The sequence below is a fragment of the Ammospiza nelsoni genome, chromosome 3, assembly GCF_027579445.1.
Source record: "Ammospiza nelsoni isolate bAmmNel1 chromosome 3, bAmmNel1.pri, whole genome shotgun sequence".
NCBI classification, from domain to species: Eukaryota; Metazoa; Chordata; class Aves; order Passeriformes; family Passerellidae; genus Ammospiza; species Ammospiza nelsoni.
In genome coordinates this window covers 21159893-21185946 of record NC_080635.1, presented here as the reverse complement: position 1 = coordinate 21185946, position 26054 = coordinate 21159893, and the positions used below count along the sequence as shown (strand labels likewise).

General features: G+C 40.5%; 1 protein-coding gene across 6 annotated transcripts in view; it reads right to left on the bottom strand.

Annotated features, from left to right (window-relative positions):
• ESRRG (estrogen related receptor gamma) overlaps nt 1-26054 on the bottom strand; it is a 372987-nt gene that overhangs the window by 220276 nt on the left and 126657 nt on the right. For 3 of the 6 annotated variants that reach the window (XM_059467354.1, XM_059467352.1, XM_059467353.1), the window contains one exon: nt 6423-6576. The exons of 2 other annotated variants lie outside the window; for them this stretch is intronic. In XM_059467354.1, coding sequence (XP_059323337.1) covers nt 6423-6457 — 35 coding nt within the window. In that variant the 5' untranslated portion in view covers nt 6458-6576. The remainder of the gene's footprint in view (nt 1-6422; nt 6577-26054) is intronic. One more of the 6 variants, XM_059467355.1, reaches the window with a different exon arrangement.

Below are 26054 nucleotides of genomic sequence, written 5' to 3'. Positions count from 1 at the left end.
AGTGACATAAAATGAAGATATAAATGAATGATATAAAGATATACAATGAATGTACCCAAACAGAAGACATTTGCACCAGTAATGTATGTGTGGACTTGCTAAATAAAGGTGCTCACATGTGATAATTATGATGGCCACATGCAGAAAGCAGCTTTCACAACCACCAGGACAGCTCTTGTCACAGCTCTGTTAGTGAGGCGAAGGAGGACAGGTGATGGTACATGAAAAGCCATCTGCTAAGTGAGAAAGAGCAGCCACATCCTGTCGAAACCTGAATACCCAAATGTAGCCACAGGCTATTTGTAGTAACAAGTCTCATGAGAAATGGCCTGGGGTGGAGATTGCTGCCCAGCATTTTCCAGGACTTTGGGTTCCTACCTGGTGTGGGCCATGCTGGTCCAACCCTCTTGAAATCATGCTCGTGTGTTATTAGCCAAACTGTGATATCAGTTGACATTGCTATTCACATTGCAAGGTTACTTTTAATTCAACACAGGCTAAACAAGCAATGTAAAAACATATTCAATGAAAGATTTTCTTTTTGCTGAGGAATCTGCTTACCTGCCCTTACTATGACACCTATCTACATTGACACAGACTCCAAACTTGCTGGTGCTTATTGTTTACAGGTATCTAATTATTACTGATATACTGGGGGGGGGAAAAAACCCTAAGCATACTGCAATCAGCAGAAGGTGAACCTACAACAGGGCTAGAATACACCCATCCTATGTGCACGTTTTGCAGGCAAGTAAGCAAAAGAACCACTCTTAGAAATTATTTGATCTGTACTCATAAGAAAAGTGTGAAGTTTTACAACAAAATAAAAGACAAATGAACATAAAACTTCTGCTAGAAAATATAACCAAGATCTATGTTAGCAAACAGGATCTAAGAGTGCACAGTGAAGTTAGGAGAGAAAGCCTGATGGACGCCCTGCAGAGCTGCACTGGACCGAATCTGGAAAGCACAGGTGGCAGCAGCTCCGATGCAAATGCGCCACATTTTTGTAAAACAGGGCAATTAAGTACAAAGTACCTTCTCCTTTTGGGGGGAGAGTAAAAAAAGGCCACACAAGGGAGCTGGCATTTATTGAAGAGGAATACAGATCATCCAGTGAAAATTATGGTATGCCTGAAATACATGAGTGCTACTCTCCCGTTATTTTACAGGACATAACTGAGCTCTATATGAGTTTCTATTTTAGTGAAGACAACAACAGTTTGTGTGACAGGGAAGGCTAGAAAAGAGCAGTACAGCTTTTGCCCAAATTCTATACTTTGTTCCAAAGCAGAGAGCTATTAAACCTTTTCTGCAAGAGTTTGTAAATACAGTAAACACTTTTTAATGTGCACAAAGAATATTTTGCTTCCTTGTACAGATTCAGAGAAGTCGATCAGCCACATTCCTTAGAAAGCTTCTAAGCAAGCAATGCAGGACATATATTTGGAATATGAAAGTTTAATCCTACTCATTAAAACATGCCAAACTTATAATTAATTGAGAATGAAGTCAATAATGAGAACATCCTTCAATGTAATGATGTTGGTACTATCAGCTTGTAATATGGGAATATGCTGTAGAAAGTGAAACATGATACGGAAAAATTACAAGTCAGTTTAAAAAAGAACAGCCTGAAAGTTTTGCCTTGAGTAGAATCTTTAAAACACAAATTTTAAATCCTCAGAAGTTACATTTTTCCAGTCTTCAAATGAGATAATACATTATGTTGTTTTCCTGTGATGAGGAATAATTCAAGGTCTTACACTGTCTGATTAATCTCTCAATCAATATTTAGAAAAGGTTTCTCTTTGAGCTAATCAAACTTGACAAAAGCAATCTTCAAACTATGCCACATTCACTGATTTGTAAGATATCTCAAACTTGTGTTTTATTAAATGCAGTTTAAATTAGCAACAGCTCTAAATTCACCTGCTTATGACACCACCTTAATCTCGCCAAGAGGATGTAAGGTAGGCAAAAAGACTGCACATGCAGATTAAAATTATTAGGACAAGCTGGTTGTTGCTTTTTTTTTTAAAGAAGGATGCAGTTTTAGTTTTAAGATTGCACTCTCTATTGCTCACACTACATTGCATTTTGGGGGATAGCTGCTGACGGCATTCAGTTTGCTTTTTCTGGAGATACCTGCCCTGATCTTACTGCACAAGGTCTCCCCAGTGATCCCTCCAAATAATGCTCATTTCTTCATCCACAGAAAGAGGCTAAATTTTAATATACAATCTTATGACATGCTTTGGCTTTCAGTATCAAATAGTATCATTAGGTTAAAGGACATCACTCCAGAAAAGCAATGTTTTGAGGGGAACAACAGTAAGGAAGCACTACAGCACTGCAGGTAGGGATCACGGTGGGGAAGCACATCAACACCATCCCAGCCTTCATGTTCACCAGAGTGTTGGTAGTTTCCTTTCTTTCTGTGAGTGGCCATATGTGTGCAAACAGGATTTTCCCATGGTTTGAGAATGTGTTTAAATTTGGTTGCCTGACTCTGAGCACTAAAAGAGATTCCTGAGTTAGCACAGCTGAGCAGGAGGGGGAAAAGCTGCGGGAGAGATGTAAGTATTAATTCCCTACTGCAAATGTTCCAAGAGGAAATCAGGCCTCCAGCTCATTCTTCCTCTCAAGTCACACTTAAGTTCTGGATAAATAAGTTTCTGAGGTACTGACTGCCCTCTATTTCCTCCTCATCGTTGTGTGCAACCAAGAAACAGCATTTCTGGCAATGTCTATGATAAAATAACACAATGCTCCATTAACAAAGCCTCACATGTTTTAGAAGTTGCTAATGCAAATCTTTTTGGGACTCAAGGAAGGATATTCAAATATTGGGTAACATACTCTGACTGGGAAGACTATCAATAGAGTTTCTCAATTTGTTTATATAAATGGGCCAACACTTTTAAAAGCACTTCAGAGCACTTAACTAAAGCAAACAAGCACTTGAACTTTAAATATCTAGCAGGAGAAGTCATTGACAAGTATGACTTGACTTAGTAAATTCTAATATCTTTGCAACCTTTCATTCATACAATCTCTTCATGAAGAGAAGCGCCAGGCTCCCATCTCAGCTCCAGCTCTGCTCTAAGATACAGAATGAGTGGGGTGAGGAACAGCCTAGTCCCCTTTTAGTTCTTTTTGTTAAAGCCAACAGCTTTGCTTCTTCCTACACAGGGATCCTGTGTCCATAATGGTCTTTATAAAGCAACTTCCTGATTTTGAAAACTTATTATCTCTCTTGTTTGACACTTAAAGTAGGATTACTTCATCTTATAAACTTTGTTTTCCCTGATATCCATAGTACCTAAGCCTTATTTTGGGAATATAACATTTACCAAACACCATCCTACTAATTCCCAAAAGGTCTGGGGATAACTTTCTATACTCAGGACTAGGGTGCCTTTGGTAAGTGGTCTCATCATGGTGCTACTGTCACATGCATTTTTTATATATTCATATTAATAACACAGCTCTTCCTAGCCACTGCATTATACACAGCCACAGAGGTCATTTCCTGACCAAATCAGTGTGATCTGATTCACACACACTTCCCTGCTGACAAACCAGCACCCAAGTGAGTAAGACAAAAGATTATTCTGGAGTTTTGGATGGTTTGGAGTTTTTTTTAAACTGATGTCTAGCTCAAGTACTAAATTTGCCCCTATAAACAAGAAGGTGGTGTTTAAAATAAGTATTTCTGATCCATAGCAGGTAAATCTCATTCCCTAAATTCCTGCAACATATCTTGATTCCTCTCATAATGTGGCAAAAAAGAGGGGGCAGAAAAATCCCTTTATTTTAACCCAGTCTTCACCATCTTAGAAAAAGGAAATAAAGTGTTTTTATGCTATATTCTGTAGCTCAATGGCCACATTGGAATTTTAGGTTGCTAGTTTTAGGGGACACGCAGCATGTTCTGGAACTGGCTGCTTGGGATTTGCGCTGATTAGTCTGGTTATAAAAATTCTTGAAACAGTGTTTTGGTAGGAAAAAACCCTACAGTTGATACAGCTGAAAATATGAAATACTCAGTGCTAAAAGCTCAGACTATGCATAGTTCCTAAAAGAAACAGCTTTGAAAACTCTTTGAAATACCATGCAAGTCATAATTGGGTTTTAATGCATAAAACGGCTCAGTAATTTAAATGTTTGGAAAAGAAAACAGTCTTTGCTAGAGTTTATGAAGTGATAAGTCTATTTCTTGGAATGATTAACTATGCAACCTGATTTTGAACACAAGCATGTCCTAGCATATGCTCCCCACAGCTGACACCATGAGAGCATGCAGTTTTACCAAATTAATATTCCAATTCTGATATTAGAATCCCATTCCTCACCTCCCTGCCTTGAGTAAGTGCCTTGGTTTCTACAGAAGTTGTTTTACTTCCTATTCTCAAACAAGTGAAATCAGGATTAAGATCTGCTCCTCATGCATTTGGTTCTACTGAGTGACAAATTAGAGTTGTATGTTCAGGATGGACATACATAGATACAAATGTATCATGACATTTCCACTAGAAACTTAAAAAAAAAACCCCAAAAATAACCCCAAACCCAGAAAATGAATGACATTCAAGGATAATACAATACTCATTCACTCATAGGAAATTTTTAGTAGCAAATGCATATTAGAAAAACAGATGAAGTACAGCCAGGACAGCATAAAGAATGCTTTTGGGGAAGAATGCCCCAAATAATGTTCCATTTTAGAACAGTGATAAAACAAGACTATGACAAAAGAAAATAGAATTCAGTTTTGAACTCACTGCAAATAAGTAACAAGATCTAATAATTTAGAAAGTCCTTAAAGAGCCCATGGCTTTGGCAGAAATTAATCAAATGCTGAGGTGAAATTAAAGAATGGAAGAATAAACTTAGGCAAGATGACCTGAGAGAGAAAAAGAGACAAAAGCCGTGAAAAGAAACAGACCCAGGGAAAGTACTATTTCACTCTAATAATAGATTCATCAACAGAATATCTATATGCACTAACACCTAATTTGAGCATCCTGAATTCTGGTCCTGATTTCCCGAGATGGCAACTACAATATTAAAAAAAATACTTAAATTGCTCATTACTAGAAATAGATTGATTTGCATGAGAAAAATGCCGAGTTAAGATTCCCATTTCATTTACTTATTTATATTAAGATCCTAAAATAAAGTCTGAAAGAAAGTCCTAACTCCCAGGCTAACACTTCCCTCCTGTTGGTGACAGCATCATTGCCCCTGGGACCTGGGAAATGCCATATATGGTGGCCACAGGGAACAGAATGTGTGTGTGAGCCATGAAAACCTGAACAAGGGCTCAGGAGATGAGTGTGACAACTTGCAATCCTATCTGGTATTCAAAGACAAACAAACAGAGAAACATCCAAGTGGGAAACACCATCAACAGCAAAAGGCCAGACTTTACTTATGCCACTCGAGCAAAAGCCATGGACATGCTCAACTCTTCTACTTCACTGTAGCTTTTATTCCTTCAGTAAAACTTGCAGGTGCACACAGCTACTTTATTTTTAAGTATATAAATGTAAAATTGACTAAAGACACATGAGTTTACCCTGCTGCAGAAGCCAATTGCCACAGTAATCCAATATGGTGCATGTTGGACACATGATGATGGCTGATATTCTGCAGTCAGCACATTTCAAATTGCTTACTGGTTTTGGGTTTTAAGTTGCTCACCAAAGACTAACTTTACTTATATTTGGGTTGGGTTTTTGGGGGGATGGTGGGAGAGAGGGGAGTGGATGGTATTAAATTTAATAGAAACAAATCACCAAGGTATTACAAAAACAACAGTTAATTTACCTGCTGCTCTAGAGAATAGCTTTGGGAATATAAATTTTAGCTTTCCCATACCTACAGCTCTAAGCTAAACATTAGGTTGTCCGAATTGTCTTCATTCTCTGAACACTACATGTGAGAACTTAATTTTGTGTTCTAGCATTTTAAGTAGAGTTGCTTATATAGTTAGGAGCCACCTTAAAGCTCCTCAGAACTATTCTGAAGTAGAAGACAGCCCTTCATTTTGAAGGTAAGAGTCTGTCAGCTTCTAGGGCCTTCAGCCACTAACCCTTCTCTCATCCATAAGTGTCTAACACATTCCCCTCTTAAACTCACTGAACACTTACAGCAGCCAAGACACATTTTTAAACATCACTAAAACACCGTCTCTGACGACCCTGGGACCGCACAAAGTTCAAGAGCAGGAGCAAAATTTGAAAGCTTGGTTTAGAGATTCAGCCTGAGCCCTCGGTGCACGTGAAGGGACACACTTCAGGAGGCAAACACCCCTCCCACAGCTGGCTGTGGCCTCCCACCCCCCGGCAGCTGCGACGTGCTCGTCCCACCAGACAAATGGGAGGAGAGGGAGCGAACCCCCTGCGTGGACTCACCATCCTTTTCTAGTCACATTCACTACGCATTGCATTAGAAAATCGTAACGGTGTTAAAATATTTTGGCAGGATTTGTTATGGCCAGATCACTCACTTCCTTTGGGACACACAAAGCCTCCTCTGGCAATGAAACAGCCCAAATGTCAGCAAATCCTATAGAACAGAAAAGGGTCTGTCAATGTAAAGCCTAAATGAATCTCCAGTTAAGCAAAACAAAACAAAACTGTATAACATAAAAATGCACATACAGAAAAAAGAAACAACCTAGAAATATGCACTTTGTATTAAGGTTTCTTTTTTTTTTCCCCCCCCCCACCCTCCAGAAACTTTTGAACAGCATTGCAATGAATTCATCACAAGGTGCTATTAGAGCACAAGCTCCCTTCAAGTGTTACCAATTCACGGACAGATTAGAGGGCACATTAATAACATAGTTAATATGAAGTGTTTAGAGCCTTTACGTCGGTGACAAATACGACTCAGCCAAATTTCCTGACCATTGAGGCCACGGAGGAACAATTTGGTAGATTTCATCAACAGTTCTAATTATGTTCCTGTCAAGTCGAGAACAAAGTAATCCATAACTGGGGGGCTGCTCGGAGACAGTGCCACGTGAGAGTAATTTATGCCCAGGGCCCTCGCTGTAGTTAGTGTGCACAATGCTTGACTAACAAGTGGGTTCAAAAAAAGGAATTTATTAGGGAAAACACAGCCCTCCAGCCCTGAGCAGCTCATCAGGTGCAGGCTTAGCAGGAGTTATGAGGCAAAGTCTTCTTGTTTATGAAAGCATCTAAAGTCCAGACTGGCCTCAGCAGGTTTAAACCCCAGGATTTTAACCCAAGGCTTCTGCTGGAGCTAGGCAAGCCCACTGCCAAGGCCAGGGTGCAGCCCAGCCCCCTTTAAAATCATCTCAGTCCTTGGGACAGCGGCAGTACCACCTCAGAAGCCAAGTGGTACCAATGCCCTTTTGCAATCCTATGAATAGCCCACTAATGAAAGATGCAAAGGCATTATTAGTAACAGTAAACTAAAATGTCACAATACACAATGTGTTTCTTACCACAGCCCAACTGGGAAACAGGCTGAGAAAGGGAAAGGGAGGGGAGGAAGGTAAATGGGGAGAAGCTGTCATGTAATTTTGAGTCATTTTCCACTGTGATCTATATTGGGATACGGCTTCTATCCTTTCAAACAGGATCATTTTATACATGACACTCTTGCTGCATTTCACAAAAAGGCAGGGATGTCTCCCTAGCGCTCAAAGTGCAAAGCCTGGCAGCGGTCATCCAGGATCAGTTACTGGCATATGCAGTGAGATGTTAGAGAAAGTAAAATGATGGATTCCAAATGTATTTAAGAACATTGCCTGTAAACAGAGGGTAAAATAATGTTGGCAAAAAATTAGATCCATGTGAGAAAGACAAAGCACTTAATAGGTTTTAAAGCATCGTTTTCTGAAGGTTCTGTGTGGCCCCAGGAAGGCTGATTTCTTCACCCACATTTCCCACTGCTAGAATGGGTACAGGTATGCAGATTCGTACCCACATGACCTATCTTGCCAATGGATTTTAGGCTATAAAAATGCTATTGGTTTCACTAAACTATTGGTATTAGTTACATTTTAAATTACTGGTTGAGCACTGGCAGAGAGGAAATGCAGAAGTACACCTAAACCCTCAGCTTCTCCTTTCACAATCTACTAAAGTTTCTTATCCAGATTTGCTTGAACCTGTAAATTCTCTGATATCAAGTCTAGGGACTTTCCCAGCACTTACTGAGTGGGACAGGATTCATCTCATATGACTGAGGTGTCACAGATTTATGATTACTTGCCCCCAAGGATGAAAAAAAAGCCCATTTAAAAAGCAGTGGTGGCTTTGCAAAGAGGCAAAGAGGAAAGGGAAGAACACAGACCCATTCTGCAGATGTGAAAACAGAAACCTTCCTGCAAGTCAGGGAGACAGTAATTCCGAAGCCAAGCAATGCCTGGACGTTCTAATTCCCAGACTCGTGATTCAGTCACAAGACAGGCTTCCTTTCCCGGTGAAATGTCATGCTGCCGCCTGCTTCTGCTACAGAACACATCCTAACCAAGTGTAGCAAAAGCATGATGATCCCATTAAGTATCTAACATCTAATACCTTGTGAAAACTAATTTAGTGCTTTATCAAATCTCTAGTTTGTATGTAGAGCATAAACTGGCTACATTTGCTAATAGGGCAGATTGACCCGTCCCATATATTATCAAACCACATCAAAGTCTGCTGGAGGACGTAGCCTTAGCTACTTATTATCCCTTGCATTAACTCTCTCACTAGCTACTCAGCCAATATATTTTCCTGTAATACATCTGTCATGATTTTGCAGGGAAATCAGCAATTCTGAACAGTGCAGCAGTTAGATAACAGGACTAAACCCATCATGGTCGCCTGGCTTTCCAATCTACTGCTAATTGGCATGGACAGAAGCCCTTAGAGCTGGGCTTGCACAACAGCACACCACTGCTGGGCCCCAGAGATTTGGCCTCTTAGTTAGATTTGTATTTTTAGAGCTTGAGTCATTTATATTATTTCTTCACAATTGATTATATGCAAGAGAAATAAAGTTGGATGCCAACACCTTCAGATTTACAAGATTTTTTTTTCTTCCTTTTGGCAGAAAAAGGTTTTATTTTGCAAGAGAACATGTGGCTTAGTAATCAGGAAAAAAGTGCTAGAATATTAGTAACAATAATGCTGGCAACATTAGATACAATGAGAACATCTTTCTTGGCTTGAATGCTATGCAATCATATTCCCACGTGTTTATTTAGGGTCTTACTTGTGGCACTGTATAATGAATTATATATCTGAAGCCATGTTTCTAACTGTCTGGGAACTTGCATCTATGGCTAATAGAAGGGTCTGGATGGTTGTTTTGTTTTAAATTAACAATTGCTACTATTTTCTGATAGATAGTGTTTGTCTTTGGACTTGGAAACTCTGAGCCATTGTACATGGGTCTCTTACTGACCTTTCTGACCATTTAACTACCTGTCATCACTGGAGTTAGTGGTGGAATATGAAAAATAAACTAAAATAACAAAATAATCTCTCTTCAAACAGAAATCCACTCAAAAGAAATAAAAGATTCTTTCACATTGCATATGCAATTGTGTGTAGTTCTGAAATAAAATTATATCCATCACACAATCCTAGTTGTTCACATTTAATACAACATTTATTTTCTCTTTTTATGGCTTCTCAAGCACTCTCATCTTCTTTTCCCTTCTACCTTCTGTCCCCTCATGTCTTTAAACACGAATGTAAACCAGTAAAAGGCATTTAGGGGGGCATGTGGAGGTATTATTAGGCAGTTTGTATAGTTTCTTGGTGATCCCTGATCCCATTGTTGATGGATCATTTTTAATCCAGAGAATATTAAAAACTGCTTACAGCCCAGCTGTGGTTTAGTATCACCAACAAAGGCAGGCCAATGCAGTAGTTTTACTACAGAGTAAAACTTCTAACAAGTAAACTTTCAGCCAGGGGAAATAAATTAGACAACAACAACAACAACAAGGCGGGCAGTGAGTTAAAACACCACAATTCTGTGTTACCGAATTGAACTACAAGTCTTTGGAACTTCATCCCTCCCCCTTTCCCTTGCCTCTATATTTTTCTTCTTCTGTTTTTATGTTGAAATCACAGGAACTACGCAGCCTAGCAAGGCTGTAATCACTCAGCGGGAACCTGGCACAAGCACAATGCAGCCACAGCCAGGCAGCAGGGAACTGAAGGAAATCTCTCTCTCCCTCCCCCCCAGCTTTCTTAAAAGGGGCTCGGCGTGAATGAATCTTCCCGGTAGCCACCAACAATTTCTTATTCCTTCCGAGCAATCATCAATTTCAGCATCAAGTGGTTTAGTGGCTCTACAACTGGTAGTGGCAGCGGAGTAAGCCCAGCATGCAAACGTTTTGGCTAATTTAAAACCCTTGTGCTGCCGAATCAAACATGACAAGACAACAGTAAAAAGAGAGGCTATTATCCCAAATGAGAGTCGGCGGATGGCTGAAATTGGCTTGAGTGGCAGAGACAAAAGAGGTGGAAGGAGCAGGGACAACCAGGCATGATAATAGCAGATACAGCGTGCACTTTCTCCCCCACCCCCAGTGCATCCACACGCATCCCATCTGGAGAAAAAAGGCAGCATTTCCAAGTTTCATGGCCAGGAAGAACACACTTAAGAAGATTCAAAATAAATTAACACCTGGTCAAGCATCTGTCCCATGGATATGGGGAAATGTAACTTAAGAGACTTCAGGATGTTAGCGTTCCTATTGAAAGGGAAATTAAACAGTTCCCTTTCAATAGGAACGCTAACACCCTGAAGACAAGACCTGTCATTTCCTACCTGAATTCATGTCCTGCTGCCCCAAGTTCATTCCCATGACTTGAGAAGCAACTGAGATAGGAGAGAATAACTTCAAAATGGGAGAAATCTGTGGCGTGGCTACTCATGCATAGCTGCTACACACAACCAGCTCACAAAAAGCCCAGATCTCAAAGAGCTGCTGGGGAGGAAATGTGGAGGGCAGAGGAATTAATTTTGTAAGGCAATTGGGAGACCACAAGCATTCTCACGATGTTGAGAGCCACGAACCCTGGTGATGGCTTGCAGCTCACAGAATGATGACCTGTGGGATCACTGGAGAGCAAGCAAGTTGTCTTTTGCAAGATTAACAATTTAAAAGTGCTGAAATTAATTTTGTTTAATAGCTGTGGGTGCAGACTCCTTACAAAGTAGGTTGCAAGGTCAGCAAGCCTCCTAAAGCCTTTTAAAATGCAGCTTTTTATAGGGACAGTAGATTTAGGGTGGCTTGGGGCTTAAAGATCTAAAAAGCAAAAGAGGGGTAAGAGGTCATTTCCTACCACTTCCAAATCTTGGGTGAAGACATGTTCTCTGTTTTGCTTCTCACTATGACATACAATTATTGGTGCATTCAAAGCTACTTGAGGCAGTATCTGTTTCTTAGCGAACACAAAGTGAAAAAAGACAAAATCAACCCTGAGAACCAGATCAACCAGCACACAGCAGGCTCATCAGACTCATACTGGAATGTGTCCACCTGTGTTGCAAAAAAGCAGTGGGAGATGAGAAAATAAATCTGGGAGATGAGAAAATAAATCTAGGAGACTGAGAGACTGGGAGGGGAAAGAGAAGGGCAGGGGGAGTGCTCACACCCATGCCATCATTCAGTAGTTCACCTGTGATTCACATCTGCCTCCTCATACGAGATCGTTACACTCTAAATTACTGCACTGTACAGAGTGTTTCAAGGAACAGCTGGGCTCAACACTAAAACCAAAACCAACCATTTAAAAGGGATGTGCTCAGCTTCACACCCTAGTACATGTGAGCTATTGCTCACAACACAGCAGAATCTGCTGATTAGTGCTCCCTTCTAGGATGCTCTTCTCCTACATTTTTGCCACAGCATCCAACTAACTGCATGGGTAAAGTTCAGAGCATGTGCCAGTCCAGGAAACAGGGAATGAATTTTGCACCTCTGTGTAAGATGGTCTGAATTTGCTGAAATCAAGCAACACTGCCTTGAAAAATATTTGCATTGCATGCAGGTGGACCTGTGTGAAAGGTGGACTCTGAATTTAAAGAGCAGTCCAACCTCAAAAAAGCATTCACCCTAATGCAAAGAAACATTCTGTATGTATAGAAACCCACTTGGTCTCACAAACATATTCAGGGAACTGAGAACCCTGGGGGAGGACACGATCACAAAGGACACAGCGCATGGGTTTGTTTCATCCTGTCCCCTTCTTTTAAATCATTTCCCTCATAACATGAAGGAAACATGTGGCTAAGTTTTCAAAGAAAAACCAAAACCAGTAACACGCTAAGCATCAGGCATGCCAGCTGCTCCTAGCAGCCCACCATGGGGACAGGTAAGTGTAACCCAAGAGAGAAACCTGTGTCACCCAGGTATGCAGAACCCTCCAGCATTTGCAGTGTGTTTTCCTGTGTAACCAAACTTCCTTATTGTGATCCTGCAGACAGAGGGGCCCCTTCCCTGGCAATCTGATGGTCATTAGGGAGGACAGAATTAATTCTGCTGCGAGCCTGGCGCTGACAGTGGCCAGAGTGAACACACCAGCCATTTTTCTCAGCCTCTTCCACAGGGAGTTGGAACAAAGAAAGGAGCTCTGGGGAAATACTGAAAGCATTACAAGAAAATAATTTTAGACTCATATGAATACTGCCACCAAACACTGTGTGCTTTCAGGCTGACATATGCTAGTGTATAGTTTAGCGTTTGTTTAGTTTTTTCATCTCAAAGTTGAATTCATATCCTCAAACAGCACTCCAAGACAAGTTCAGTTCACAGTTCAGCAAGGAACTGCTTAAAAGGCAAGCATGATACAGGTCCTTTAGGGCACCTCATCCATCCTGCACTTGGATGGCATTCTCCACCAAGGGACCCCATTAGGAAGGAAGGGCAAAGTGAAATCCTAACCCAAAGCAGCCTGAAACAGCACCAGCATACTTGTGTAGCAGCGATGGATGAGCCTCCATTTGTCTTCAAAGCATGGGAAGCCAATATATCTGCTTCAGAGCAAACTCAACTTTACTTTCCAACCTTGTAGTGTACTTAAAGCTAAAATGTATATGATCTTTCTAAGATAAGGCAGCAAAGAAGTGGATAAGGCAGCAAAGAAGTGTCACCCCAGACTCCAATTAAACAGACTGGAAGTGATGCACTTCCAGTGCAACTCCACTCAGGAAAACACCCTGAGATGCACTGTTTGAAATCACTTGCCCAGGAAGGCATTGCCACGAGCTACAAACAGCTTCCCTTCCCCTCCACACAATGGAATAAACCAGAAGTGTCTTATGCTAGTACAAAGCTTGCTGGAAAACACAGTTGCTGTAGGAATGCTATCAATACCAGAGGTATCACAGATCCTACTCTCCCTGCAGAAGGTTAGGCCCTTCCAAGCAGGAAGAAACAATATGTTTGTTCTGTGGCCAAAGTAATTACAGACTTGCGTATATTGCTTTATATTTCTCTCCTCATAAAAGAGCTTTGTATTGGTGTTGAACAAGCTGAGTTATGAGACTGGAAGTCTCCGACCTAAGCTTAGGTCTGGCAGAAGTAGAAAGAGCTTCACTCACTTCAAGAAAGGTGATTCTATATATGCCAAGACTGAACATAGCCAAATATTCAATACTGCCCATTAAAATACTTAAGCTTAAACAGTGGAATTCCCTCGTGGATAATATATTAAAGTATATCTCTTCAGATATCTCTTCACATGTTAGTGTAGCAATGATACTGCAGGAGGAACTCCCATTCTTCTTCCATGGGGGCAGCTCTAAAGATGAACACAGATTCAAACACATGTAGCATGAAACATGCTTGAGAGAAGAATATTATATTTTTGAAAGCTGGTCACCTGCTTATAGGAATCTCTATCCAGGGCTCTTACTTACAGTTCAGGGGTATCTGTTGTTGCAGGTGAGATCCTCCTGCACCAAGTGCAATGAGAGAAGACCACCATGACCGACACACACTGCAGCTCAAAGGGACCAGCCAGAGAGCTGCTGGGAGCACATGTATTTATTGTGCTCCAGCCAGGAGCCTAAACCAAAAGGTGACCCTGTCCTGGTGTAGCACCATATCACCTCCAGCGCCAACTAGGCTGACCAGAACTCCATCTATCTGCCTTCCTATTCAGTTCATATCAGGAAAAAAGGAGAGAGGAAAAAAAAATGAGAGGGGAAAAAGCAAGCAAGGTCAGGCACTTACGTTTGAGCCACATACCTTATATGAGTAACAGCAACAGGGACCCAAATCCCCAAAGCAGCACCAGAAACTGCCTCCTCCTGCTCAATTCACAATTAATGTTTACAACTCATCTCACTCCAAATGCCAGACCAGTTCTCTTCCTGTCTGTGTTTTAAATCACAAAAACATCTCCCACCAAAAGGCTTCTCACATACCTGTATTTACTGTCTCTGAAGCCAGTGAGAAGGCTAATCTAGGTATTCTGCCAATTTACAAAACCTAAGTAGTGTGGATGGAGAGATGTGTTTCCTGCTAAGGAAACTCACAGGGTGTCATCCTAAACTCCAAAAACCATATGGATAAGATGTCTAACAAGACTGTCCCAAACCTCACATTTAAACTCTGCCTCAAAATTTTTATCTTTTTTTCCCTACATGGCAGACTTTGTACAGGTCCTGGCCAGCAGGACAGTGGAAGAAATTCAAGAGCCACAGTCTTCCATCTGCTTCTCCTTGGGATCAAACATTTCTCACAAAAAAAATGTGTTGCCTCAAAAACTTTTTTTTTCCCTCAACCTGTAAAGTTCTAAAGATGTCTCAGAAAAAGTCTCCACAGCCTACTAGAAGATGATAATGAAACATGAGGTCCAACCACCTCCTCACCATTGCTGTGCCTCAGCACTATGTGCCCACAGTTCAGCACTATATTTGAAGGCCTTGCAAAAGAAGTGGGACAGGGCAGAGCTGGGAAAATGAGACTGAGATCTTGACAGAAAACAAAAGAATGGAGACCTAAGTCAGACAGCTTTGATTGCAAATGATCTCCATGAGCTTCTGCCTCTGTGTGACACAGAGGAAAAGAGGTTGCTCTTTCTCTGAGACACCAAAAATATGAGATTCCACCTGTGATTTTTAACAAACAAACACACACACACACATATATATATATACATAAAATTACGTAGATAGTGAATATTAATTTTATTGAAATCATTGCCATACCCAAGATTATTAAGCATCAGTTCCATGAGAAACATCAAGCCCTGGTCATGATACCTGATGTTATTCTCTTCACCTCAACATCTTCACTCCTAACAATCACAAGCCCAAGACACACCATACCCATAATGGTTTTCCCAAAGCCATGGTAAGACTCAGATCAATCTGATGCCTGTTGCAATGCTTAGAAATGTGGAATACTTACTATTTTCTTTGTGAGAAAAAAAAAAAAATGCAACCTTGCAGTCGCCTTTGAACTTCTGTCTGTACCACTGGGATAAACACACTCAATATCAGGGAAAGAAGCACTAGGAGGGCTTTTATGATGCAGAACACAAGAAAAAGAAAGGGGAAAAAAAGGTGTAACAACATGTCCTGTTCCTTTTCTGCTAATATTTTTCTTTTTACATAAAGCCTCCTTTTATTAGAAAAAATGTCCCATTATTTTCAACAGGATTTTAGGTTTAGTCTAGGTAGAGGATTTTCAGACCAGCAGCACTTTACTGCAGCACTAAAGCACGTTAAGAATATTGAGCCAATTAATCAAAGCACTCTGATTCAAAAAATAAAAAAGTTTTTAAAAGATCAAGAAAACCTGAAGTTCAAGGAAAAAAACAGGGTAGTAAACACTGAATTAAATTTTTTTTGCGTCTTTTCCTTCAGGCATGTAGAACAGTCATTGGGGAACAGTCCAAAGGAGCTGAGGAAACGCATTACTGAAAAAGCATGGCCAGGTTACCATTTTGAGGGAGGGTGTTGTTGCTGTTTTGTTTTGAGGCGTTTTGGGTTTTTTTTCTACTTTTCACTTTTACATAGGGATGAAGCACACACAGAGTTTTGGGACCTGACTGTGTTATGGAGCAGGAATGACGTGCCTCCAGCCCTGCTCCACAAACCATTCCATCAGCAGAGTCTCCAGCAGGTCGGAGACGGACTAACTTTTCCAAGGTATTAAATTAAAAGATGTTGAATTAAGTTAAACGCCCCACATTGAACTGACATTTCCCTTTTTTAATGCAAGCTAAGATTGATGAAAAATACCACTTATCTACATTAAGGGTCAAACTATCCAGCAAAAGAAGCCTCTGGTTCAGCGCGTCAGAGCAAAGTCAGTCTTACATAATCCGGGGACCAGAACGCGGATCACATTCTGATGATCCAATTAATGGTGGGATACTTTGCAATCAGCCAGGAAGCAAGGCCCCTAACAGATTGTGGGGCTGTAACATCAATTTCTTAAGTGCATTTAAAGGATTACAAATGTTAGTCCTGGCTTGAGATTGAAACACCTATTGAGGTGCTCTGAACCACATTACAGTAATTGGGTACCTGAATTAATGCCATTTCTTCTGATGGGCGAGTTGAATACATCGGAATTACTGATTTCTTTTGCTGTGTTTTACTTTCAGCCTTTTTCTTCTTATTCTCAGAGCATAAATCTGAGGCAGAATACCTCTTTTTTATCTAGATAGTTTTAATTACAGACCTGAGGCACCCAAATACTGTCTCAATTTCACCTTCTGGATTGTTTAGGCTCACTTTCATTTTTTTTTAATCTTTTATTTTGCTTATTATTTTACCATGCTATGACATTAAGATGGGAATTTTTTTTCTTGAAGCTTCAGGGGTAAGGGGAAATAGGTTGCTGAGACATGAAGAAAAGTGTGTTTTTTCCTTCCTATATCCCTCTTCCACTATGTAAACCTTTTTATGCATGCACCAGATACCATTTGCAGTTTTGCACCTCTAGAGATCTAGAACTAGGGCTGCCTCAATTAGTCTTCTATTCCTTCTGAGGTCAGTTCAAGTAAAGGTCTCCATCATATCAAACTGGCAGGAATGCTAACTACCTGGATATTTCAGACCATACAGGGTTCAGCTAAAGAGCTTAAAAACCATGTAGCTGCTTTCAAGAGTATTCAGAGAATATACAGCATAAAGCTGTATTTGTGTGCCAGAGACTAAATTCAGTCAGTGTTTAAAATCTGAAATAGGTTATGGCACAGGTTTGTTTGTATGTCTTTTCAGCCAGGCAGTGTCTCTGTTAGACCACAGTACAGAGCATATAGGACACATGCATTTTCCTATTGGATCATCTGGGTTTGGATAATTAGAGTTTTAACGGGGAACTCCATCCATTTCTGTCCTCAGCACTGTGGCACTGACATTTCAGCGACCTCGGCGGTGATTTCTCACTCGCAGCTAACTGGAATGTACACAACCATGATATAATGCCCACGCTGTGAAAAAAGAGGTGAGAAACAGAGCGTGGAATCCCAAATATTCCAGTCCGCTCTGTACATTTCATTTATCTGATTACAGCACATCAGGCTCAGATATTGGTTTAATTACTTTTTTGAGGTCTTATTAGCGATTAGTTGTAAATCTACATACACATGCTTACTTTAATTCTCATGTGTTACATATCCTTTCTGAGGTATTTCAACTTTCTCTTTTTTACTCAAGACTCTGTAAAGAAACTGTGATGCTGCAGTGATTCTGCTTTAATTTTGGTTTTGCTTAAGATAACTGTAAACAGCAAAGATACAGGAGCTATTTATCTTCCTTGCTGGTTAAGAGGAAATCGTAGCATATACCTTAGGGGAGCTAAGGAAGCACAATGATTTAACAAGCATATGAAGGAAAGAGACAGCTTCTAATTCAATAACAGAAGTTTCTGATGCTCAAGAAAAAGCAGTTTGTATGGTTTAGTCAGATAGTCTTTCGCAGTTAACTATTTTATTTTATTTTTAAATCTGTTTCCCACCACATAAGAACCATAAGATTTAGGAGCGGTCACTGGGGACCTTTCAGTTGTGCTCCTTCTTTCTCTTAAATGGTTTTGAATGTTCATTAATTTCCCATCTCCATTAACATGGGATATTCCTAGAGTTTAGAAGTAACCTCTCTGAAACAAATAAAACCTATAAACTGTCTCCACATAAGACACGATTAATCAGAGGGCAGACATGGTTTCATTTTAAGGGCCACACGTTGAAGCAGGGCATAAGGTTTTTCAAAATGTGTCTTGCAAATCTCAGCTACAGTTTCAGAGCAGCTTTTGACTCATTAGACGGTGCTGGCTGAAATGATTTACATACAGATAATGACAATGCAGACCCCAAGGACTAGTTAGCTGTTTAGCAGCATATACATTTCATATAACCACTTCCATACATCTAGTTTTAAATTCATTAACAAAAATTAATTGCCACCCAGTGGTCTACATTACCCTGCACACAGCTTCAATACACTTTCTAAATTACTGCTTTCTGTCACTCCTCCCAGCAATCTTACAGACAAGTTAAACTTTACCGCCTTGAAGGCATTGACGACCAATTTGTAGCAAAGCTCGTGTTTAAGTTAGTGAGAAATAACAACTGAACTTGAGGAAATTTGTCCTGTTTTTAATATCTCATTACTATTTTGGAATAACAGAAAACTTTCTCCCTCTCCCCCTTTGGCAGAAGCACAGTGGAATCCTGAGGGCTCCCCTGCAGAGACACCAGCAATAACAGCTCCAACACGCTCAGAAAGCCCTGATCTCACCAGCATTCATCTTGGAGCCCATTCAAAGTTTACTGAAGCCATAAGGAAACTTTACATTAGCTCCAGCATTCTTCAGCTCAGACCTTCCAGCCCTATTGCCCCCCCTTCTCCTCCCCAGACCCTAATTGAGCTCTGCTGTGTGAGCATTAATTATGTTGTTATTGTTGTGGCACATCCAGCATGAAGTGACTCGTGATAACGCTGTCCAAATGTCTGTCTGCTTTTTTACGGCTTGGGTAAGGAGAAAAAAGTTCCTTTTCATAAGTAATTAACAAAAATTAGTCTTGGGTTTTTACAGATGCATAATGATTAGGACCCAAGGGGGAGGTAAGGTTCACTTTTTAGTAATAACATTTAATGGATAAAAAAAAGAAAAGTCTTTCCACACTCTTTCCATCATATTTCCCAAATATTTACAGTGTACACCTCGGGTTTGAAATAAGCCAGGGAGAATTAATGCATTGCTTACACTTGGAATCCGAGGTGGCCCCGTCCCAGCAGGGCAGTACAATGTGCTGTATCTTTCCCTTCTCAGCACTTATCTTAATCTTAATAACTAGCCAGACAACTGACTCCAGAGTCCTGGGCTTATCGACTGGAATTTGTCACATGCACACAAGAGAAGACAAGAAACGCATTATATAACAATGCCATACAAATCATTATCTTTTAATATTTAAAAGTATGTATTCAAAGTCTGATATGAGCCCATTTTGGTTGAACTCAATTCCACTGGTTGTTATTAAATTTGATAGCAAATGAACAAAAATACACTTGTAACGTATTTATCTGCAGAAGAGTTTATTTGCAATAGATCAAAAGGCTGCTTCTTACTGCATTTTAGCTACTGCTATCAAATGCAATCTGCTTTTTAAACACGCTTTGATATGGGAAGACTATTTTCAAAACAGGTTAATAGGAAATATATATATTTATTTTTTTCCCAAGTCTCCCAAGCACCAAGAAATACCCAGAGCACAAACAGAAAGTCCATTGCGCCCTCACTGTGTGCCTACAGCACGATTTCTTTGAAACAAGTTTATATAAGCAAAAGGAATACCATTCCAACTGCAGCCACCAGGTGCTTGGGACCATGCTCTTAAAATTATCCAACAGACCTGAATTTTGGATCTGGAGCCTCACACAAAAGGGCACTTTTCACCAGGAGGCAGAGGCACGTGTGAACCACAGCACCAGGGGTACTCTCTGCTGCAAGGCTGCTCTCCTGAGGGGACTTTCCTGCTTCTCCCTACACCTCCGTGGTAAAAACTCTGTGAGTATCCACACAAGGTGGTGAGAGGGGAGCAGAAGCACACAGAGAGTAACGCTTAGGAGGCCATTCTTGCAGAAAAAGGGGAAAGGACAATGGTTTTAAGCACACACCCTGTCAGTATTCCCTCTGCCTGCAGCAGCATAAGAGAGAGGATGGGTACTTCACCCACTGCAATTATTAACAAGCAGGAGTATATGAAATGAATACAGGTTAACAAAACTGCTGTAAATTTGCTCCTCTCCTCTGCTTGCTTTGCTCCAAACCCAGCCTATACAGCATCCCTCATGCCAAGTATTACACCCTCAGCGATGGGGTTCACCCAACACAGGATACCAGAGCTGAGCTCAGACTCATTGCCACTGCCAGATTTTTCCAAATATCTTTTCCATATTGAAAACTTTTGAAGATTACCCTAGGCCAATCTTTGTGTTAAATCACAAACCACAGTGAATCAATTAGTTAATCAATCCCATCAGGCAATCAATTAACATGAACTAAGAAATCCCTGAGCAGACATATTCTCATGTGAAGAAAGGTCACTTGCTGGGGCCTTTATATGTCTGTTCATATTAGTTTAAGCCCAGGTTCAGAAGGAGAAATTTTCCTCTGATAACAGTTCTTTGTATTGATGTGTCAGCACAGACACCTAGTCTCCGTGTACGTCTGGCAGAGAGCATCTCTATTTTACTCGTGTAATAACTAGAGGCCACTTTCAGGAGAGGGAATCTGAGATTTGTGCTCTGATGCGGTGAGAGACGAGTCCTCTTTCGGTGCCACTGAAAGGACTTTGCACCAGGCTTTGAAAGGGTACCTTAGCAAAGGAGGAAATGGGGCTTTTTCAGGCACACACCTCAGAAACTGCAAGTGCAAGCAAGTTTGCCATCACCCCCAAACACTGAATCAGTATCTTGTAGTTGTGTGGTAGTTATCACTCAGGGATGACTCACAATTCAGTGATAAATCCATTCATTCAGATTTGCAGCTGACCTGCAGCCCAAGAAGTTGAGGTCACCACTGTTCATCAACAGGGAAAGCTGAATTTTTGGGTGGGAGGAAGCAAAGCCACCAGCACACACAAGGCCCCACATCAATATCGTGGTAGAGCAGAAGCTTCAGCAGAGACAAAAGGTGGTGGGCAATGTGAATTCTGTGAAATGAATGTCAGGCCTGCAGAATCCTGCTTGGTGACCCCACCACTGCTGTCTGTTTGGACAGGGGCTGTCCTGTGGAGCTGCTCAGCAGCACAAGTTTCTGTGCAGGTAGCTAAGGAGTGTGGCACCTGGTCTTGCACACCTCCAACCTCTGCCACAAGCTCGATGTCCCTTCTGCAGCACTCCTCTTCCACTAAACAAACTACACACTTAGCAGAAAACAGGGTATCAAATAAAGGCTGGCACTGCTCTTCTAATCACAGCCAGAGTCAGGGGGAGAAAGAAAGATGCCTGAACAGTGGAGAATTGGCCTATCTGGGGATGGGGGGGAAAAATGCAAAGGTATGAAAATGTATTCAACAATGCTCTCAGTGCTCAGATCCAGCGGTGACAGGGCTATAAGCAGATGCATTAGGCTGGAAATATATCAAGGTTAGATTAAGCTGCAGAGTTTCCATTTTATTAATGGTCTTCAATCTGACTCCTTAATAAAATGGAAACCATTTGTAAAATTTTGATCAGAAGCCACACTTTAGCTTTCAAGTGCTTGCAACCTTTGGGTATATTCAGGAACAGATTTCAAACAGTCCATGCCTAAAAATGAAGGTGAGGAGGAGATGAGGAGAAAATGACTCGAGGTGAATCATACCTTGGAGTGAATTATTATGTAAACTGTGATTTAGGCTAAATAAAGAAATCATTAGGACAGCAGGGGGTTTTTCCACAAATCACAGATATGTTGGACCACTGCAGTATCTGCCACAGGTGTAAAGAGAAGAGTAAATATCTGAGATGCCTATATTTAAATATTATCCTCAATGCCATATTAGAGCTACTGGAGTGTTGCTGTGAACAAGAAAGAATGAGAGGCCAATGGGCTAAAGAAGGAGCGGGAACTGCAATTAATGCAATGCTGCATCATTATCAATTCATTCAAGTTTCTTCCCAGCTGCTGACAGAGAACAGAAGAAAGAAAAGTTTTACCTAACAGCTACTGGAGAAAGAAGTGCTGTTGGATAAAATAAAGGTGACAGGAAAAAGCATCAGGAAATATCACACCACAGTTCCCTCTCCCATGCAGAAGGGAGCCTGCATAGAAAGAAGTTCACACTTCTAATGTAAAAAGAAATTGAAACTCATATTTATATGAGCCATAGAATAATTTCATTTAATAACAATCCTGCCAGAAAGGAAAAGGCAAAAAAACCTTGCCAGTGCATATGCTGTGCTGCTGCACTTCTTCTATTTGAAACCCAAAGAAGAAATCTTAAAGGAAATAATATTTGTTATAATATGGCAGGCTGTGGGTTAATTGACTGTTAGTTACACACAGATTTTTGAAATAATTTCAGGTAGACTTTTTCTCTGGTGAGTGATTGAATTTACTGAAAACAGAGGACTCAAGCTCTCCTTTTCAGCCTTTGGAAAAGGAGAATGGCATCACACAAGATCTCCAAACAGGATCAGGATGTTTTTAAAAATAAAAAAAAAATACAAGGAGAACAGTATCACCCACCCTCAGTAAGGAGAACATTATCCAAGGCCACGGCCTTTGTTAGCAAGCAGCGACTTTTCCTAACACTTGAACCTGATGACGTCTATCCTAATAAAGCTTACATCCTTAATGAAGCATGAGCACTTCCTCTGGGAAAGGCCCAGAACTATCAGGAAGGACAACACGGCACTGTAACAAATTAAGAGTCTGTTTCCCTCCCTTTGACTTTGATATCTACTTGGATGACATTTGCAGCACTTATGGAGAATAGGGTATGGAAAGAAGAACATTGATTAGTCTAGCCAGTTTATCTTAGGACACAAATCTGGAAATGTTTAACAGAACTAGACACTGTCACTTCACCTTATACCTCATGCTCATGGTGACCCCAGCTGAAAGTATGAAACATACTAATTCAGACTAACTGAACAATTTTATAGGGGACACCTCCATCTGCTCTTCACAAGGCATTTGTCTGCATGTCCACAGACTGCCTGGCAAATACAAATGCAACACAAGGCAAGCACAAGTGACCACTCTGTGCAGCCTGTCAGACACATGGGGTTTTGATCCAGGACAAGACAGGCAGGTGAAGGAAAAAGACAACGTGTAGTTACAGAAATACTATTGTTTCACAAGCCATACTTCCACAAAACTGTTTCCTCATAATCCAAATAAACTAGCCTCTTCATATGTTAGGGTCTGCCTGTTATCACACATGGTTTGGCATTTTGGCAGGATGAGAACCACCTACACAGAATATTTTAGGCTGACACCTTCTTGAAACCACACCGAAGTCAAAAAGATAGCTGGGTCTCTAATTCCCATTTCCCTCCACTACTTGAAGTTGAGTAGTAAGATGGCACAGCAAAGCTGATAAATTCAGGTGTTCACACTTAGAATAACAAAAGACAGGGCCCCTCTCTGAACTGAACTAGCCCAAGTGAGTCGATATTTTGAGGGTTTTTGGGAGACTCCAGCTAGACTTAAAACGAGTGCTTTGTAGTGTCCATCTCATGCTGAAAGAGAGGGTATTCAGCATGGTGCTAATCCAATGCAGCACACAAACGAGCAGTTTATTTAAAACAAAACTTGATCCTTATTGGGAGCCGAGATATTTGAAGTACACACAAGTAAAACTAATTTAACCTTTGAAAAGTTATCTCCGGAGGGAAGAATAGAAATCCCTTTATAAGATTTTTAAGCACTGCAATTATTGACGAGGACTATATTACTTCAGTTTTCTCTGATCAGAAAAAAAAGCAAAGCCACAGGAGACATCAGCAGCTGTCAGGCTGTTTTCCAACTGCAATGAGGTAGTTTACAGTGGGCTTGTGCCAGTCTCTTAAGACCCAGTTAAGAAGCCTTTTTAAAATGCCTTAAAAAGCCAACTCATACATTAATCAAGTTGAGCTCTCATCCATACTTACTGCAATACATCAACTACCATGTCTTTTTTTTATTTTAATAAATTCCAGTTGACAGCAGACACCTTATTAAGGCTCACTAAAATGATACAATAAGTAAAAGGCTATTAATATTGCTTTTTTCCCCCGCTGCTATTGTCTTGCCGCACTGGTCTGCAAACAAATTCAGGCTGCATTACAATTAATGCCAATGGAACTCCTTCTAACGACTTCCAGCTTGCTAATTTTTTACGCTAATAATAAAAAAAAGGCATTGCTATGCAAGAACGGCCCCCTTTTATCATGCTCGCATGGCACACTAGAGAGCTCCTGCCATTGTTCACATGAAAGACAATTAAACCCAGGAACATCAAACCCAAAAATGACAATCTGCTAACCAGCACTGGGTATTGCTGAATTCTTTTCTCTATTTTCTGAACTGATAGAAAACAATTCTCCAAAGACGTTTCCCTCTCCCATGCCCACCCTTTGGAAAAAAAAAAAGTTTGAAATACTCTCGCTGATTTATGCATCTCTGCTCAGAATTTATTAACTGGCTGGGGCCAATTTCACTCTCAAACGTCTATTGCCTCCAGGTTTGAATTCTGAACATATTTCAAGAAATGCAATAATATTGTCCACATAGCTTCATATTTAAAAATCAACATGATTTTTTTCATGGTTCATGTTTTCTGAAACACAATATAAAATGCCAAAGGCAGGAGGATAAAGCTGATGTGGTAACAAGTTTATTTCTCCCAAACTTCTAGGGAGAAAGATGGAGAGCAAAAAGGGTCATCAGGTTTGCTGCAAATTAGGTGCATTCACAGTGTTAATTTAGAATAAAGGTAACCACTTGGTTTTTGTTCACCAGCTGTCCTGATTGGAGGCTCTTCCTTTGCATAAGCCCATACCTGTCCCAGCAACTTGGGTCCCAGTCCAGTCACTTTATTCTGCAACACAGTACATTCATATTTACCTCAAGAAGTCCAAGAAGCTAGAATCACAGCAAATAGCCATTTAACATTCTGAATATTCATGTTCCTGGTAGTTCAGTGTGTGCATGCATATATGTGGGAACATTATATACACGAAGTTAAGAAGCAATTGGTAACCTGCTGATTGCTACAGATTTGACAGGAGTAATGAGAGGCAACACTTTGGCTGAAGGACACAAATCTTTTGAAAAAAAAGTCTAGATTACATTTAGTACTGAATCACAAAACTATGTATAAATACCAGACCTTATAAACATGCAGAAGGAGAAGGAATTTATATTTTTGAGGAGAAACTAGGAATTCCCATCTCCTTTTGCCATACACATCTTACTTCCTACTCCCTTAGGCTGAAGGCAATCAGGCCTTAAACCTGTCACCTGAGCAGGCTGGGATATTTCAAGGCCTCTGCTTCAGACCAGAGAAGTTGTGGTAAATTCTACTTTTGGGAGAGAAGAACATTTTTGTGTTGTTGTCTAATAGCCACTGAGAGCTGTGGAGTGTTAAGAACATACCCCAGAAAAGACAGATTAGTAGGAAGTGGCCAAAAGAGGCCATAAAATGTGCATTAAAAATGCAATTCATCACATAACTGTGCAATTTGTCAAATGGATATTATACCTTTCATAGTGTCTTTTGGGAGAGAAGCAAAAGAAAAAGGCCTGGGAGATAACAGTTCTATTCCTGGCTCTGCTACTGGTTCTCTTTTTGACCTTGGGGAAGGCTTTTTAGCCAAAACATGTGGACTGTTTTCCACTTCTATTATTGAACCTCTAACTTCATTTTGATTAAGTTCATAGTTGGACTTCAAAATCAGTGTCCTGAAAACAGAGAATTAGTAGGCCCCTGACACCAAAATCTGATTTCTCAGCTGTCTGTTAGCCAAGGTGTGAACCTACATGTCTTTATGCATAAAATTGGGAAGACAAAGCTAACATCTTAAAAGAGATTTCACAAGAATTAATTTGATATTTACACAGG